Raw genomic sequence first — 18,766 nt, 5'->3', positions numbered from 1 at the left:
AAAGAACTGCATTGTTTGCCAGGATTTTAACCCTGTTCTGCAGCTGTTACTGGGGCCACTGCAAAAATTCCAACCCAGAAATAAACCTCACAAACACGCTATGGACTTGGGGGTAATTTTTGCTTCCTTTCTCCTGTCATTGCTGTTTGGGACCACAAGGCACTGAAAGCAGCTCAGCAGAGATACCCCTGGGGATACAGCAGAGCACTGAAAATGGCGAGTCACCATTCAAAGAAAAGCCAAGTGAGTCGATGACATCAGGCACTCGCAGCGCTGCTGCCTCCCAGCCAGTCACAGGAAGCTTTTCTGGGAAGCACTTGCTCCAGCAGCATATGGCTGACAGTGGGCATTCAGCCTGCATCACTCACCAACGAGGGGTTTAAAATATAGGAATCTTATCAGAGTGCTGCTTTCTCTAACGAGGAGAAAGAAAGGGAAAATAAATTAGAGAGCAGCAGGGGAATGAAGATATTTATGACATGCCTTCACCAAAAGCTTGCATCAGCAAGAATATAAACACATGGCCGAGGATCCCTTTGGTTTAATGCTGCCCAAATTCTTACAAATAAGCTTGTGGGGTTGCTTTTTTTCATATACACCTTCAGGAGAGAGTTAAATAAAAAGAAAAAGCACACAGAATACAACTACTTGCACATAAGCTGCCAAACACAACTGAAAAATGTTTCAGGGGTTCTGTGTGAACAGTGCAGACATTGACACAGGCTGGTAACCTAAGCCCTAACCTTCAGCCCTTTCACAGAATGCTCCCAGGGCTTCAGTCTTTCCTGTCATCCACAAAATAAGTTTCTTTCCCTCAGCTATGAAAAAGGGCTGCTGAAGATGCTGATGGTTCCTATTTCTTTTCTCTGATGCTTTTAACTACTCAAGACTTCACCTTATACTTACGGAGGAAGAAAAGGGACTTCTACCCAGACCATTTGATGCCTAAAGGTGTATTCCCACATCAGATACAAAATGAGCAAGAAGAATTTCTGAATTGTGGGTTGTTTTCAACACTACTCAAAGTAAATTCTAGGAAGCATCAGAAAACAGTAAATAATTTGGTCCTGGGCGCTACAGAGAGAGTGGAGCTCTGTCTTTGTCTCTTTTCAAGGCTGAGTTAACTGAAAAAAGACAACACATGAAAAATTCATTAGAAGGCACAGTGTGGCAACAGAATGCTAGAAAGGCTGACTGCTGCATGCCTGGTAATGGAGACTGCTTAAATAGGGTATGAAAGGCAGGGCACTCGCTGCTGACGTGATAAAGTATCACAGAGGAAAAAATAACACTGCTGCTTCATCCACAGGAAATCTTTCTTGTTAATTGAAGTCAACCGAAGCCTGACTCCTTCCTCTTCAGTTAAAAAAAAAAAAAAAAAAATCCTAAAAAGAAAGAAAAAATATCAAAGCTAAGGTATAGTTGCCTACAAATTTTTGCAATTTAAAAATTGGGAAGAAACAGAAAGGGGAAGTAAAGATACGCCTACCTGGAGTACCAGATCTTTTGGCTCCTGCTGCTGATGAGTAGAGTGTCTCTGTGAGGATTTGAACACTTTAGCATGATGACAGGAAAGTGAGAAAAAGAAAGGGTAGCCCTTGACAAACAAGCTTTAAATCAAGTTATTCTGGAATGCAGACAATATTTCTATACAAACCATGCACATGAGGAGCACCAATCCAAGTGTCTCCCCCATCTTTACCAGCATTTGCACTAACACACGTTTGTAGGTCAGATTTATTCTATACAACTTGTTTCCCATGTTCTGTACCTCGACATCCTGAACACTGGATAAAGAAGTTGATTAAATCCAGAAGTGCTATGTCCCTGTCTTGTTTATATGATTCAATCCAGTCGTCCACCACAGACTGTCAAGAAAAAAAGAATACTTATCAGAGACTCTTAAAAAGTGTTTTATTAAAGGCAAATGACTTATTCTTTTCAGAATATAATTTCATAATTGAGCATTTATTTTGCATAATTATACATGTGTACAAATTCAGAAATCTATGCACCTTCTCTCAAGGTGGAGACAGAACAAATATTCTTAGAGAGCAGAACTATATGCATCATTTTCTGGTATTATATTGTATAAACACAAGTTCAAATTGAAATTACTGTAATTCCTCAAAACTACTTAGAGTATTTTTTCAGTTTTAAAATTGTGTTGAAAAAACCAGACACTGTTACTCCATTCAGAATGACCAGAAATACTTTGGGATAAACACTGATTTTATATTGCGTAGTGAACATCTCAGTATTTATAAAGGCCAAAGTAGTACATCAGTCACTCAGGAACACTGTAAATAGTTCAGGAAGACAAAATATAATGAGGAATACATAGTAAATAAAATAGTAAATAGTAAATAAACATAGTAAATAAAATAAGACACAGAAGCAGGACTTAGGGTGTTTGTAAGCCACCTGGATCACAGGATAGGAAAGGACAGGATCAGCCAGTTTTAAACTACCCTCAGAACTACAGGCAGACAGGAGATATTTTTATCATCTCTGATATTCCAAGCTCCTCAGCTACCTAAACACTATAGGTAAGGAATTGTGTATATTTAATGTAATCAAATATTATGCTTTACTTATTTTGTGAGGAAAAAACCAAACCTTTCTGTTCTGCACATGCAACAGCATTCGTTAGGGAAAGCTTGATTATGTTATCAGAGTACACCTTGCAAATGGATTAGTTTATTCTGGACAGTTCAGGTCTACAAAGAATTTCTATAAAACTAATTTTAAAAAACCACACACATATACCAACACCCACCATGCCCACACAATGGCTTCTACTGTGCTGAAAAGGAATCAATAGGAAAGACAAAAAATCCAAACAATTTGATCTCTTAGAAAAATCTGCCTTTTTCTTAATTAGTAGCTGTAAGGAGGCATCTTGAAAAATCCCTCTGCAATTTCCAGTTTATCCAAGTGCAAACTCCCAAGACTACCAGTGGGCCTTTGGCGGGTGTATGAGGAAAAGGGAGCAGCAAACCAGTTGTGTATGTACCAGAGACACACAGAGCTCTGAACTGAGCCAAAGCACTGCACACATCACCACACTCACCCTCGAGCCAGGAGCAGACTAGCAGTACTACCATGTTATCCAACAACCAGCATGAATCTCGAAACATCCAATTTGCCAGGAAACTCAGTTTGCACAAGTTTTGCCTCCCCACACACACACACACCCAGTAGGAGAAGCAATTTTACAAAGGGGTCCATCTGCTACTTAGAAGAAATTAGAAAGCAACTCTTGGCCTCTAAGCTAAGCTTTAAACAAGTTGAGGAAACACAAAGCAGCAGCACAAAACCAGTTATCTAGAATGTTATCTCAGTGTTATTTTACCACAAACTCAGACCTGCTCCTGGAAGTATCAATCATTTCAATCAATCAGCAAAATTCTCCAGGGCACATAAACCAAATGTAGCCAAATGTAGAAAGTATTTACTACACCAAATATTGACAGAGCTTAATGACCAGGCTGTTGGTGTACTACCAATTTACGAGATTTGTTTGAACAGCTCTACTACTGTAGATATCAGAACAACATGCAATTGCCAGCAGCTGTTTTTTGCACTAAAGAAAATAGCAGCTGTGCTGGGTCAGACAACAGGTTCACCTGCCCAACAGGGCTTATACATGTAGTGAAAAGCATAAGAAAAGGGCAAGAATACACTGATATTTCTGAGTTACTCTCCAAGACCCTTAAGACCCCAGAAAATTTCCTCTCTCATGGATGTGTCTGTCTAAACTAGCTTTATATTGACATCATCTTGCAGCAGTGTGCAAGGGTTAATTATTCACTGCAAAATAAAACTATAATTGTGGTTTAAACTTGCCAATTGTTAGATCTATTTGATGTGACCCAATTCTTATGAAACAAGAAAAAACAAACCCCAAGCCCCTGTCTGCATTTTCCATATTTCCGTCTGGTCACCTCTTTCCAGGTAGAACAATCCTACTCTGTGCCATGTGGCTTGCCCAGAAATAATGCCCTATCTTTATCCTTCCCCCCTCTCATCACACATCTCTTGACAGTTTCTGAAGTCTACTACATTCTTCTTTGAGCCTGGGAAATCTCAGCTGCTTCTCCTGAGTGTTAATAACTAGCTCCCCAGCATCTGTTCATTATGCACTGCTGAGTTTCACAGAAAACACTCCCCCTGGAAATAAGGCTGGCCCAAGAAATTCCCTCCCACGTTCAGTCTTACTCCTGTTTGTTGCTACAACACACTGCCCCTTCAGCCATACCACTGCAACTTCTCCTGGACTGTGCTATATATACTGCCAATGAACCCATCTGGACTTAAGAAAAGGGGGAGCCAAGGGAAGAAACTTGAAGGAATGAATACCTTTAAATGTTGCTTCTGTTTCTTTTATACATTTATTTGATTTTTGCAGCGCTACCTCAAACTGCAGCATCAGTGCAGCTCCTCTCACTTCTGTTTTCTGTCTCTCGTACAAAAAGAACTGTGTGGGACACGCTGTGTCCTTGGGCACTGGGGGCCCACTCTGTCCTACCAGTGTGCCACTTGCATTTTCAACCCAGAGCCATTGTGCAATTTAGAGAAAAATAAAGACAAGTGGCTCATCTCCAGACTTGGGGACCAGACTTGAGGCAATGCAGAGTCTTCCGTGGCAGCAGTAGATAAGAAAAGCAGAAAAATCAGAGCGAAGGTTCTCAAGAGGGATTGCAGGCAAAGACTGTCTGGACCTCCCAGAGAACTGACAAAGCTGTAAGTAAAAGGTGAATTTGTGGGTAGGGTTCATTTTATCTCAGCTGACATGCCCTCAGTGCCTTCACACTCAGCAGTGTGTGTGACACACGTGCGGCCAGTGCTCGGTGAGCTGTGGGTGTAACTCCTGCCCTGAGCAGGTACGTGTGGACAGCTGAGAGAGCTCCTGCTGCACAGTGCTTGTGTTCACCCCAAGAGAGCCCCACTGCCTGAGGGGCTGTGGCTGACAAGTCACATACAGGCACCTGACCTGCCAGCATCAGCACAGAGCCACTCAAACTGCATTCACTAAGCCCTAAAAATCAGTGTCCCAAAATAACACCCACACGCTCAGCCCCTCGTGTACACTTGGCAAGCTTGATGCCGAATTTTCTTCGAGATTACAGTTTAAGGCAACAGGAGATAATGAAGCCAGACTACATATGCTACAACAGTTGGAACTTAATCAAACTGTTGACTTTTGATGTAACAGAAAAGAGCTATAAAAACTGAAAACACGAGATGAAAAAATAAAAATGACACACATCAGACCCAAAAGAGAGACAAGTATCAACTGAACCAAGACAAAACAGCAGTAATCCAAATACCAGGAAAAAAGGTTGAATACAAGCAAAAAAGAAATCAAACCACAGACAGCAGTGTAGCAAATGGTGCAACATGCAATCCTTGCCAAAAAATTGAATTCTTTTGCATAAATATGCATAGAGAGAAGGACTCCTATTAAAAACAAGGATTTCTAACCAACAGGCCCCAGGTTACAGCAAACCCTCCAAGACGATTTTATCTTGCTGGCCACCTCCATCCAGATCCCACTTTTTCAAGAGCTTCTCATACATAATCCAAGAGCAAACTCAGGGAAATGACCCACATTTGCTCATCTTGCCCAGATACCTTTTGCTCTTGCCCCTCCCTGTCACCTGTCCCAAGCACAGATCATTTAACACCTTGAAGGCACATGTGGTGACAGAAGGCAAGGACCAGGTGGCCCTTTTGGAAAGGAGGTAGCTACAAGCAGGTTCCATCCCGCAGAATTCATCCCCACAAGTCTCCTTGCTCACTTCCACAAAACACTTAGGAAAGAAGGCACCAAAGACTGCAGAAGCTGCTCCAGTGGTACCCATCTGCTTCCAGATGTTTTTACCTTCAGATGCAGTGGGGAGCATGGATTTACCGTGTGGAAATGTGCACTTACATGCTGTGCATGAAACACACAATAAATTCAGCATTCTGGGGAGGCACAGGATCTATAGGACATGTGCTGCAGCCTGCCCAGGGGCAGCACATCCATGCTTTTGGGATTCACCAGCTTCAAGGCACACACATACTTGGCAACAAGCTCAGTTACACAGATAAAACCTCCAGGTAACTCCAGTAACACCAACAACCCTCCTCCACTCCCTGCTGTCAGGACACATCTCGACACATACACACACATGTTATATACATATACACAGACACATACATGCACCACATCTCTGGGTCAGTCACCAAGTCCATACAGGTATGTTACAAAAATGAGACTCAACCATTTTTTTTTATTATGAAATTGCTTCTATTCTTATGAGAACTTAGTAAAAAAATCAAGGTTTCCTGCAAATGGCAGATGATGTAAGGTACAAACACAGTGTCAGTACAAAGACTTTCCAAAGCCTGCAACAGTTTCCAAGAGAATCTCACAGAAATGAACTGTCTGATGAGTCTGTTTTAAGAGCTACCATGGAGCATAATTTGAAGAATATGCCAGGTAAGCAACCCTACAGAAATATGAAGCCTAAATAAAGTCAAGCAAGTAGCAGAATAGATGCACAGTCTGAGTAAACAACTTCAAATCAATCAACTTGGAGAAATATTGACCTTCACATCTCAAAGTCTGCTAAAAGATAAACCAGAAGCGTTTTAATGGTACTGAAGAGGAACAGCAGCTCGGGGTTGCCAGTAAAAGCAAGTCTGATGCAATGAATGAAATAATGAAGCTAGTGATCTTATTTCCTCCTCTAGACTTTGCAGCTATGAATCCATTTCATATTCCTTCAGCGTGAGAGAATTGAGGAGCATTAACTGTTGGAGGAACCAGAGGGACTGACAGCAGAGGACACCTTGCCAGCTCATGTAAATTAGCACAGTCCCTCTAAATATTAATGAAAGTTGACTTCAAAAAAAGCTATTTCACAGTTTCAATTAAGTAACAATCTGGCAACAGTGCTACAAACAAAAGTGAAAACAAATGACACCATACACAAAGTGCAAGCTAAAATGGAAGATCTGAGTCAACTGTAAACCAAGGCAAATCGAGTATAAAGAACTTGCCAAATAATTTGCCATTTCATACAACTGATCATGGACATGCTTCATTTACAGTGAAAATGAAAGAAAAAAATTACTCTAGAATGGGTGTGCAACATGTTTACATCAAGGTAGGAAAAAATCAAAAAAATCAAAGCTTACACTAACAACTTCTGCCAAAAACCCAAAGTTACTCAAATGAAATTTGAAACTGATCAAAAAAGGAATGCACAGTGAAATTAAATATTTCAATAACTTGTATAAAGAGCAACCTCAAATAGAAGATAAAAGTAGAAAATACACTTTAACAGATAGTGGGAAGAATTTAGTACACTAAAAATAAGAACCCAGGGAAACAAAGGCAAGTAGTGAGAGACTTAAAACACTGCATAAATTTTTTTAAGTCAATCTGTTCAGGTTGGCTTTTTAAAAAAAAAGAATAGAAGCCTTTTAAGGACAAATTTTGTGCAAACTGAAGTAATTACACAGATGGCTGCTGGAGAGAAGGTAGTTCCTAATGTGTGAAAGTATGTGCAATTTAGATGGGGCAGCACACTCCAGGATGAGTGCCTGGCTGCATTCCAAACTGCAGGCAGTAAGTCTAATATACACCCAGTGAAAACCTCATATCAGGATAACAAAAATGAACTGCAGCTTGAGGACATGCATTTTATTATTTTTCTCTAAGGATAATAATTTCAAATTATGAAATAGTTCATACTTTGCTAACACCTATTATGCACTTCCTGATAAGCCAAAATAATTTTCTTTAAAAAAACCCCCAAAAATCTCACGTTAAGGTAACAGTAAGCAAAGATGGGAAAATTTGTTTTATGCAGTGTCTACCTACATAACTTTTTCTTTTCTGAAGCACAGAGAGGAAAGGAATACAGTCCTAGAAGTACTTCTTCCCAATAAAACTAAGGGATTTATACTCTCCATATAGGATTATCTGTTTGGCATTTTGTGTAAATACACATTTCTATGCAGTAGGCTGGGTATTAAATATCACTACACAGGGAAATCAGTGTAACATGTTACACTGAACCATTTGGGAGAAAAAACGCTACCAAAAGAAGAAATATTTCTTCTCTTAGGAGAATCTTAGAATGGTACAGGTTAACTGGCATTACACTGAGTGTGTAAAAGGTACTGGGAAAATTCTGCTTTCAAATGGACTCAAATCACAGGAACTCCTGAGGCTGGGTACTCTTGCCCAGCAGATCCACACTACTCAGGGCAGCAGTTGCTCACCTGAGTGCTCAGGAAAGGTGTGTGCACCATACAAAGCTCTCACCAAGATTTTCTAAGGTGGTACAGAACTTTTGCAGGTGCTCATCTCTCACAGGTGACATGTCACACCATTTCCAAGCAGCTGTGTCTGTTTAAGCCAAGCCAATCACGGGCATGAATGATGCTACAAAGCACCAAAACTGCTCATGAACACGAGAATGAAAAGATACTTAGAGGAGTGCTGAAACAAAATGGAGTTATTCCAGTAAGAGACCCATCAATTCATTAAAACACATGATTCGTATTCCTGTGCTAGCACAGTTTGTAAAGGGCTCACAGATCACCCCAGAAAAACATCAGCATTCTAGAGAGCAAAAGACTTCTCTGCCTTCAAGTCTAACGAGTATTTTCAGGTACAAATGTTTTCACACACTGCACAACTGGCACTTGTGTTCACATTAACAGCAAAATCATCTCACATCTTATTAAATCACAAGGGAAAAGAAGCCTTGTGTGATGACTGCAGAAAAATTCATTTGGTATTAAGGGATACTCCTCTAATTAATTAATGCTTTGTTCAGTGGCTAAATTGTTCCCAATGTAACAACTATAAAAACATGTACACAGTTTTGGTTTTTTTCTTTTAATTCAGTAGCATACAATCAAAAGCAAAGCAAGATTGGGCTACAGAATCTGCCTAGCAAAGTGAAAATGCTAGTTTAAATGTTAATAATAGATGCAGTCATTTTGCCCAGTAAACTTTAGAGACTGCATACTCAAACTCCTAAGGAGTTTCTGAGACAATCTGGGGAAACCCTAAGTTATTATCCATCCTTCAAGCTGGAGGATACAGCAGTTAAAATACAGTAACATGCCTTTAGCACAAAAAGCATGGGTAATACTTAATGTATGTCTGTATATTATTAATCTTCAAAGACCTTCACTTTCAGAAACAGCTGAGGGAGTCACAGAGATGTGATCCAGCAAAAAACACTTCTAGAGGGAGAAAAGAAACTCAGGGAAGAGAGAGCCATTAAGGCCACTGAGAACACAGACACCACATTGACCCTGAGCTGAGAACAGTCAGAGGTAGGGAGAATCCCCAAAATTCGTTTTTGCCACCTTATTCTCTTTCTTAACTGCCACTGTCAGAGACAGGCTGTTGGATTTTTGGTGCAATCCAGTTACAGCTGCTCTGATGTTCTTAAGCTCAAGCATCTATGTAAAAACACATGTAATTCCTCCTGCATACGGTAGATATGGTTAAACAGTCACTCCAGCCAGGAGTAAGTCTGAGCTGCTGCCAGAGATGGACTTCTCAAGGCAGGGTAAGCCTTGAGAATGCTACAAAAAAAGCCTAGTATGCTACAAATACAGCTTTACTCAGACTGGGAGGGAACCTCCAAGGTCACAAATCCCCATGTGCACGTAAGAACAGTGAGGAACATCCCTGATTTCTGGAAAGACAAGGAAGCACTGGTGGCACAATGAAAAATTCCATTTCAGCACACTCAATACTTGGATACTTATCTTAAAATGCCTGCTGGCATATAATGGAGCCATATTTATTCTGAACTATGTCTAATCAACAGCAAGATTACCTTTTATTAGCTGAGCATAAGCAGAGGCGGCAATTATGAAAAGTTTTTTTTCCTCAAAATCAGCCTCTACTCTGTAGTGAACTGCTAACACCAATTAAGGGTGACTGGTAATGAATGGAATATTGGAGAGTCATCAAGGCATAGATCTGTTCATGTTTGGGTACTGAACACCTCCTAAAATTACTGACAATCCATTCTCTCTGATGTTCTGGAGGAACAAACCCCCTTTGCAGACAAGAAAGCAGAACTTCCATGTCTGGTTTGACCAACAGCAGCACAAACTTCATTACAGATAACTGGTCATAACTAACTCAGGAGAAATTGGCAGTCTGAACCCTAAACAAAATCTGATCTCATCACAAGCTCTTTAGTTCCCTGTCATCTTAACAGCAGAGTCAGAGACCAATGCAGAGATGCCTGAAGATTTTAGCTACCAGTCAGTCTCTGCCTGGGTGGCTCAGCTGGAAGAGCAGAAGCTCACCCGAGCCTTCATTCCCACCACTGGGCAGCTGAGCACATGAGAAATGCTGATAGAGACCATTCTGCCTATGGAAGTTCAGAGTGGGGAAATGCAGAGGATATAGCTGTCACCATAAAAATATAACTAAAAAATAAGTATATGGAAGAGAAAAATGACAAAAAGCAGAAGAGTATCATGTTTGACTATGAACATAAAAACCTCAGAGTCTAAAGAAGTTCTATGAACAGTCTTAATGGAGTAACACTTGAAAATGTACCTGCAGAAAGCATGAGCAGCAGGTCATGTCACACTTCATACACAGAGAGCTGCTGACAGAACAACTCCTGAAGCACTAACTGTACAAAAGGTTACAGAGCAAATGAATACCAACTTAACGTGAGCATCAAAGAGATTTACAGAGTTCAAACAAGACACAAGCAGCACCTCATGACAGAGGCAAAGATTTTATGCAAAGAGCAGCCCTGGAGTTATGTATACTTGAAACACAAAAAATTAAACTGATTTTATTTCCCTGGAAGAAGAAACCTGCAACAAGCCTGAAGAAAAGTAGTAAATGAATCCTGCTGTGAGAAGCAAAATAGAGAAGCTTAAAAGAAGTGAAAATTGAATTCAGCTACAGACTTTCATGAACTGGCATCACAAAGCCAGAAAAATCTAACAACTAAAAAAAATTCTGAGAGCGAACAGCAGGAGCAGATAGATCAGAAATGAAAGCACATGATTTCCATGTAATGTCAGAACATATTAATTGAATTTTCCTGGGTTTTCATTGCTGGAAGCAAACTTAGGAGCACTAGAAAATAAGTATGTTCATAGTACAGGGAAAGAACTGAATACTGAGAAATAATATGTTCAGCCAAATACAAATATATGGCACTTGTTTGAAAACTGCAATACTGACAAAATTGCTAAAATGAAACAAAAAAACCTGCTTCAAAACTATGAAAAACAAAAATGCCAAGCATTCCTGATTGTTACATCAAAACCCCTAAGCTATTATGGAAAAATACAAGTATAAAGAGAAGTATAAGTCTCGTTTACAGAACCCTGGTTTCACACAGGATTATTGTCCAAAAGTGCAAGTTAAAAAGTATTAAATCACATTTTAATTGCATTCTCTTTCCTACTATAGGGCTTCTTTAATTTTTAAAAATATTTTTACCAACGGTAAGTTTTTCAAAGGTGCCCAAGAGCGATGCATGCTCTTGAAACTAAGGCTCAAGTCATTTATGCCTGTTTGCATCCCAGGCCTTCCCTATTCCTTTACTATTTGTGTGTAATCTCTCCCCTGCTTAGACTGTGCTGTGCACTTTTCCTCCTGCCTGCAGGCTGGGCACATGTGGAGCATGTGTGTGTCTGTGCATATGTGATTTGTGGACACAGGTATGTAAATGGGAATACACAGACACACATCCACCCACACACGCAAATTCTCCACTTCTCAAAACAATTCCTTTGTATCTGAATTCCAAAGGTTTCTTAATGCAAACATGCAGACAATTTTTTGTTTGTATTTAATCTGCAGAAGACTTGTGTCAGCATCTCTTTTGAAACAGAGAAAATGTATCAAAGTCAACTTCACACACAACACACACGCAGAGTTATCAAATATCAAAGCAATCACCCATTCCTTTCTGTTTGGCTTCTGCAAATACCAATAACTCTAAGTCAACTATACTACATAAAGTATATTGTATGTTCTGCACCACAGTAAAACCAGAAAATAGGCTCCAGATGTTTCCTCAATTCCTGCCAAAAACAAAATTTGAAAAAGTGCTGAAAACCAAACAAAGTTGGAAGCTCTGTTGTAGGAAAAAAAGGCACAAGGAATCTGTAGCTTTGTTAGGAGTAAATTTGTTCTGTCTTCACCTACTAGATAAGAAGGGTCAATCCTGAATAAGTGTAAACACAGCAACTATGCAGAACAAAAATTCTCATTTCCTTTCTGTGTATTACTTCTTTAAAATTACATCTCAGACTTTCCACAGATTCGAGACAGAAAATTTTCAACAACTTTCATTCATTTGCAATACTTGATTCCCCTGGGATTTAAACTGACTTAGCTTTTAGCTACACTAAAGTAATATTGAGAATGGGACTTGGCACCTAATTCTCCTAATTTGTAATTTTCTCATGTTAGCACCAAAACAAACTGATACTGCCTAAGTCCTGTGTTGTTGAAATGCAAAGTAAAGCAGGTTTGCTTAAACAATCCTTGAGAGCAGGAATGACTGTTGGCTTTGGACTGCATGGGCTGAAGAGTGTTTTGGGCCCATTGTTTCTCCTTTGAGTACCAAAACCAAGAACTGCAGCACAGCAGCTTACTAAAACCCCCAACATTGTCCAAACCAATCCTCTGTGCAGCGTCCTGAGGTGACACTCACCTGGCCCCATACATCCTGTACAGACCTCTAACCTGATCAAAACATAAGGGGGTAAGAAACATTTCTAGAGGCAACTAGAACCATCTTATTTATTTTACAATGAAAAATTTGCCTTCAGGATGTATCCATGTTTTCCCTCAGACTCAGGGAAAGTCTAGGCAAATAGTTTAGCCTTCATCTGTTGCCGTGATGGGGACAGCAGGAATACAAGTTCCAGTGCAAAGGGCTCCAAACTGCTTGTGTGAGCAGGTATTCTTGGAAAAAGAAGTGAACAAAGAAGGCTTGGATCTATCCTTATTTTCATACACTTTTCCCCCATATAAAACTTGCTACAGGATATTCTTTAACAAACTGCTTAATACCAACATTTATTTTTAACTTAGGAGTAATGAACAAAATAATGGAGAATTTGAAACACGTGACTTTCTGCCAGATCTGTTGTTCTTCAGAAGGATACACTACAGCCCTCAATCAGAGCCCACTCAGTCCTGTACTTTATCATACACAGTCTGTGGGACCAACGCAGTCATGAGAAAACACCCGTTTACAAAAGCACAGCTTAGACTGGACTGCAGTCGGGATACACGGAATTGTGAGGGGGAACACCAGGAGACATTTTACCTGCATAGCACTCTTTCCCAGCTTAACCACCTCAAACAAAGTGACAGGGTCCCCTTCTCCGTTCTGCTGCGGGTGGCCATTGGCTCTCCCACGAGTGGCTCCTCGAGCTCCGGCGTCGGCACGCCCCTTGTCCGCTGGAGACTTCCGGGGTTTCTTAGTGGCAGACTGGGCAAAGAAAACCAGCAGAGTGAAAGTTTATTATAGCTACATCTGAAATCACCCAGCGTTTCTTTAGAAATGATCCATAAACATGACATGGTTACACCCTCACACACAGTTATACCCACAAGGACCACGGGATGAGCCAGGCTGGAAGGCATCTCCAGCCTGACCTCCTGCTCAAAGCAGGCTCAGCTATGAAAATCAACCAGGCTGCTCAGGGCTTTATCCAGTCAGGTACATATAACTTTATTTATCAGTAGCTGTTGAGGGACTATTTAAAAGCCACTGCCATGCCAAGGTAAGTAGTGGTGAACTCTCAGTGCTGGAGTAGTTGGTTTGTGTCAGTCCCCGTATGAGTCTTACACAACACAGACATTGAGAATAACTGGTGATCCTAACTAATGATCTAAGACAGAAAATTACTGAAAATACATTTGCCATATTAACATTCATTTTCTGTATTTTCATTTTCATGTAACTTTTATAAGAAACTGTGTACACAGTCAGCTCTTCAACACAAATCACCAAATTTGTACAGCCAGATTTAGTAAATCACCATAACAGCCTCTTGCTTCAAATTTTTATGAGTTAAAGCATTTTCCCTTTGAGTCTAAATTATTTAATGTAAATTTTCTCTAGGTTCTTCAAGGTTTTAATCAGGTGGTATAGACACCACCTGTAAAGGCTCACCTACTGAACAGTTTGCTCTGAATTTAGGTCACTTGTGAAACAGAAACAAAGAGAGTTCTGGGGAAAATAACATCAGATTTCTTACTTCCATATTCTATTATTTCTCCCTACTGTGAGGCAGACAAAAGCAAAATCTGCTGTTTTCCACAGAACAATGAAGCTATTTTGAGGAATTATGTTAAAGAAAACAACACACAAGCAAATCAAAGACTACATTTAGGACAGTATCCCCATGGCACCGTTTACTCGAGCACCCTGTCAGCTGAGTTTCTGCTAAAGCTTTCAGTAAAGAACACAAAGTCAACCTTTTCGGTTGCATACTCCAGTGCAGACACTTTGAGAACTTTACTGCAGAGGTAAGGGATCTAATTTCTAGCAGAGAGCTGGTAGAAGACAGCCCTGCAGTCCAGCTTTCCCCGTGCTTTAAGAGGGATCACTGCCTTAAAAGGGGTGGGGCCAGAGGGCCAAAGCAAAGGGCAAGGTAGAGTGCAACTGCCTCTTGCAAATATTCATTTAAGGACTTGCATAAAAATGCAAGCTGGAAAGCTTAAAATAAAGGTACAATCTCTGTGAAGTTTTTTGGATAACATTTGCACTTTGGATCAAAAGAGTATCTCCCTCAATGAATTTCTAAATATGTGCAAAGCTGCCTGTAACAGCAAGAATATTATCAACATATGAAATGTTTAAGTTCTACTGAGTTCAAAATAGACACATAATCACTATTTATTAAAATGGGAAAGAACTAGAAGTAAATTGACTCTTTTGAGCTATATAATCCATGCACTTATTCCATCTGGGAGACAGTAAGCACTTCACCTAGCTGCAAGGACTGCTAAATGAAAGCTTGAATGCAAACTGATGCCCTCCACAGAAGCTAATGCAAGCCCCCTCTACACTCAGTTTTTCTCAACATGTAATTGAAAAGGAAACGCTGCGAAGATGAAGGGAAAGGAAGTAAGAGATGGATGTGAAATGCACATATCCAAAGCTACCTTGTTAATGAAAGCAATGAGAAAAGCCATCTGTTTGAGTACCTGAGTATAAGGACTACGAACACAGGCTCAAAATGTGTAATCACTAGGCATATAAATGCCCATTTCAAATTCCCTTTGTCAGGTATCCTGGGAAAAGGGAGGTGCTTTGACCAAGGCTCCTAGTTTGAATTGGAAGGGTGAGATCATCACTGAGCCCTCAGAAGAGGTACAGAAATAACTGACAGATGTACTTCTGACAAATTACTGGACAAAGCCAGATTCTTCAAAGCCAGGTTCTTCTTTTCAATATCCTGGCCCTGAATTAACACCAGATATATTACTGAGTCTACTCAAATAAAATTTCTCTCTGGTGTACATTTTCTTTTGACAATGAGAACATCTCTCAGAGTGGAGAAAACAAGTCTTGCATCTAACAAAAGCCATTCTGTATCCAAGCTGGGGGTAGCCAAATCCAGATGCAGGATCTGTATTGAATCCTGCCTCTAGAGACAAAACAAGTAGACAAGATGCTCCACTCAAAACTGAAAATAATCCAAAATGTGAACTTTCTGAGCTAGGCAAGGATTAACATTGTCTTCAGGTGGAAAGGCACTAGCAAAAGGGCAACCACCCCTCAGCACTTCCACCCAGCAGGCATCTGGCAGGAAGCCCAAGCTCAGTCTCACTCCAGAGTGTGAATATGAAAGCAAGCCACATCTAGGTCCTCCAGCAACTCTCTGGTGCACTGAAGTTTTGCAAGCACAAGGCACGTGGCATTCCCTCAGTCGTTAACACACAACATTACAATGCAGCTGCAAACATTATTTGCACACAATGTCTCCGAATCTACAGCAAGAAACTCTGCAGGCCATGTTGACAGGTTTGAGATTCATACAGGTTCCTGCCTCTGAGCACAAAGTTCAGTAGGAAATCCTACTTCAAAAAGACCAAAGAGACCCATCAGCCAACTGGAATAATCCCCCCAGGGGTTCCTCAACACTGGACACTTCCGATTCAGCTGAACAGGGTGCTAGGGCATCTTTTCTAGATCGTGCTTTTGCCAGACAAGGCTGAACCAAATGATCTGTGCAGTCTCTTCCAACCTGGTATTCTATGATTCTGTCCCAGGATGGAGACATCCTCCACCACCACTGGAGCAAGTGAAGGAAAAGGAAGGACTGGGACATCCATAGAAACACAGAGAAGACTCATTCATGATACAGAGTATCGGTGCCATATCTCCAAAGGCAGGGTGCTCTTGGAAATGGAGTTGCAAAAAGCCACAAATCTAAAAATTACATTTGGAATTGAGGATGCCAGACACAGGTAACTGTGCATCCCAGAAAGGAGATGCATGCACTCACAGGAAAGGGTGATCCTTCTGCAAAACACAAAAAGCCCCATTCTCTTACACCGTGACAAGCTTCCACACAGAAACAGCCCTGCTGAGGATGAGTGTGGCCCCAGTAAACCTGTCAGACTATCACTGACAGCTGTAAAATGAGATGTTTCATAAGATCAGAGTGCATTTGTAGCAGGTCTGATCCTGTGGATCCACCAAATGCTCATCACAGGAAAGCACAGGAAACACAGAAACTCTGAATCCTAACAGGAGCAACAATTGTGATTATTGCACACCACTGTACAGCTTTCAGCCAGAAAGTTCCCCCCCTGAAGTGGGTGAATTAGGACTCCCAAAGGGAGGGATAAAGCAGCATGACAAGATAAGAATGCTTGAGGCTTTTTAATCACACACCAAAAAGGTGCTGCTTGGAGCTGAGAGGCTGCAGCAGTTGCATTTATGATTTCACTCTGAAACCCAGGACAGTTGGGCTGGTGTGGTGTCAAAATGGACTGAGGTGCCAAATGAAAACAGAAATTACTGATGATTTTTCCAATCTGTGACAACAAAAGCTGAGGGTTTATATACACCAGCATTAGGAAATTCAGAAGTTCCAGAACATGCCACAGAAGCAACAACCAAAAATGGCCATATTGATGGTCACATACCTTACCTGTTGCTTTAAGGCTTAAATGAATGCAAACAGGAAACAAAATACTCACCTTGACTGCAATTAAACTAAAAATTATGACAATTCAGGATTTGGTAACAAATTAGCTACACAATACTTTTCCTTTCATGTCTTTAAAATTATCGTGAAGAAAATAAAAGTGACCCACATTAGTAAAATCAAGTAATACAGCGAAAATTAATTCACACACTACCAAAAAAAAAGTGAAAGTGGCTCGACATTTTCCATTAACATTCCCCAAGTTGATGGGATGCAGTTCAAAAAGAAATAAAGGCAGTAGAAGGCCTGAAGTCAGTAACTCTGCCTAACACACCACCTGGAAACAATGACCTGTATGCGCATTCACACCATGAGGCATTTAGAGAAATAAATACCCCATTTCCCAGGGAAGGTGGAAGAAGCTTTTTAACCTCCGCTTGAGTAAGACTGAAGGACTTGCCTCTCCAAGGCACCAGGCCCTCAAGAGGCCTTGTGTTCTAAGTTCATGTTAAGTGGAAGAATGGTAATGCCTGAGGTCTTTCTGAATTAATCCCGATCAAAAAAAGACTATGACGCGTTTCATACCATCATCATGTTTATCTGAGAAGATTCTTGGATTCCAACAGTCCTTTGGACTGTACTGGTCATAGAAACAAACAAGGTGCTCCCTGTGAAAAGTCTCATCCTGCAAATAAAGACAGGTGCAGGTCCCCTAACAGCCAGTGCATCCAGAGCTGCTTCAGCTGCAGCACTCGTGCTTCAGGACACAAAATGCAGAGGCAGTGCTGGGGAGTGGTGGTGCTACTTTTCACCCTTATTTAAAAATCTATCCAGAGCTCTAAAAGTCATCTTAAAGAATCAAGAGAGTATGCTATAAATGCTTGAATGATTTCAATTCTTCTAGTTGAGGCAATTCCTACCAAAAAAAGATTATTTCCACAGAAACATGAAGAATAGACTAGATTGCCAAAAATACAAGAACCACACCATCAAAAGCTTAAAAGGAAAACTTCTAATGCTACAGGTGACAGGACAGAAAAGTCTTCACAAAGATGCTATAGATGCACTGCATTTCTACTGAACTGCAGACTTCCCTCAGTTTTAAGGGACAGACCTAAACCATCAGGCAGGCAAGCTGAAACAGGACACTGATGTAAATCACACCAACCACAAACCTCCACTGCTATGAAAAGAAATTCTTCTAAGAGGATTCCTCCCTGTTATTAATCAGGACACGTATGACTTGGAACTAGAAGCAAAACTCAATCCCCTGCTGTATCTAACATCTATACTGCAAGATTAAATAAGGCCAGGAATCTGCTGCAAGGTTAAAATTTCCCATATGAATGCATTGTGGTCTGTCTCCTCCATACCAGAAACTACAAAAGGAGCTGAAAGCAAAATTGTACAGGCTTTTCTGGGGACAAAAGCATCAGAAGTGCCTTGTTTCCTCTTGCTTTAAGTGGAGAAAGACACACTGTGGCTCTGAGTATGGGATGAGAGAGAAACCAGCAGAGATCTCCAAATTGCCACCTCTGGAACAGACAAACTGATGTTTCTCCCTGTCCTCTGAATT

General features: G+C 40.6%; 1 protein-coding gene across 5 annotated transcripts in view; it reads right to left on the bottom strand.

Annotated features, from left to right (window-relative positions):
- STAG1 (stromal antigen 1) overlaps positions 1–18,766 on the bottom strand; it is a 174,993-nt gene that overhangs the window by 105,815 nt on the left and 50,412 nt on the right. For 4 of the 5 annotated variants that reach the window (XM_048314641.1, XM_048314639.1, XM_048314638.1 and 1 more), the window contains exons 4-5: positions 13,350–13,529; positions 1,772–1,868 (exon numbers count right to left, since the gene is read on the bottom strand). In XM_048314641.1, the coding sequence (XP_048170598.1) occupies positions 1,772–1,868; positions 13,350–13,529 (277 nt within the window). The remainder of the gene's footprint in view (positions 1–1,771; positions 1,869–13,349; positions 13,530–18,766) is intronic. The other variant, XM_048314642.1, reaches the window with a different exon arrangement.

The sequence above is a fragment of the Corvus hawaiiensis genome, chromosome 10, assembly GCF_020740725.1.
Source record: "Corvus hawaiiensis isolate bCorHaw1 chromosome 10, bCorHaw1.pri.cur, whole genome shotgun sequence".
NCBI classification, from domain to species: Eukaryota; Metazoa; Chordata; class Aves; order Passeriformes; family Corvidae; genus Corvus; species Corvus hawaiiensis.
The sequence above is the reverse complement of the archived record's forward strand: the minus strand, read 5'-3'. Positions and strand labels throughout refer to the sequence as shown.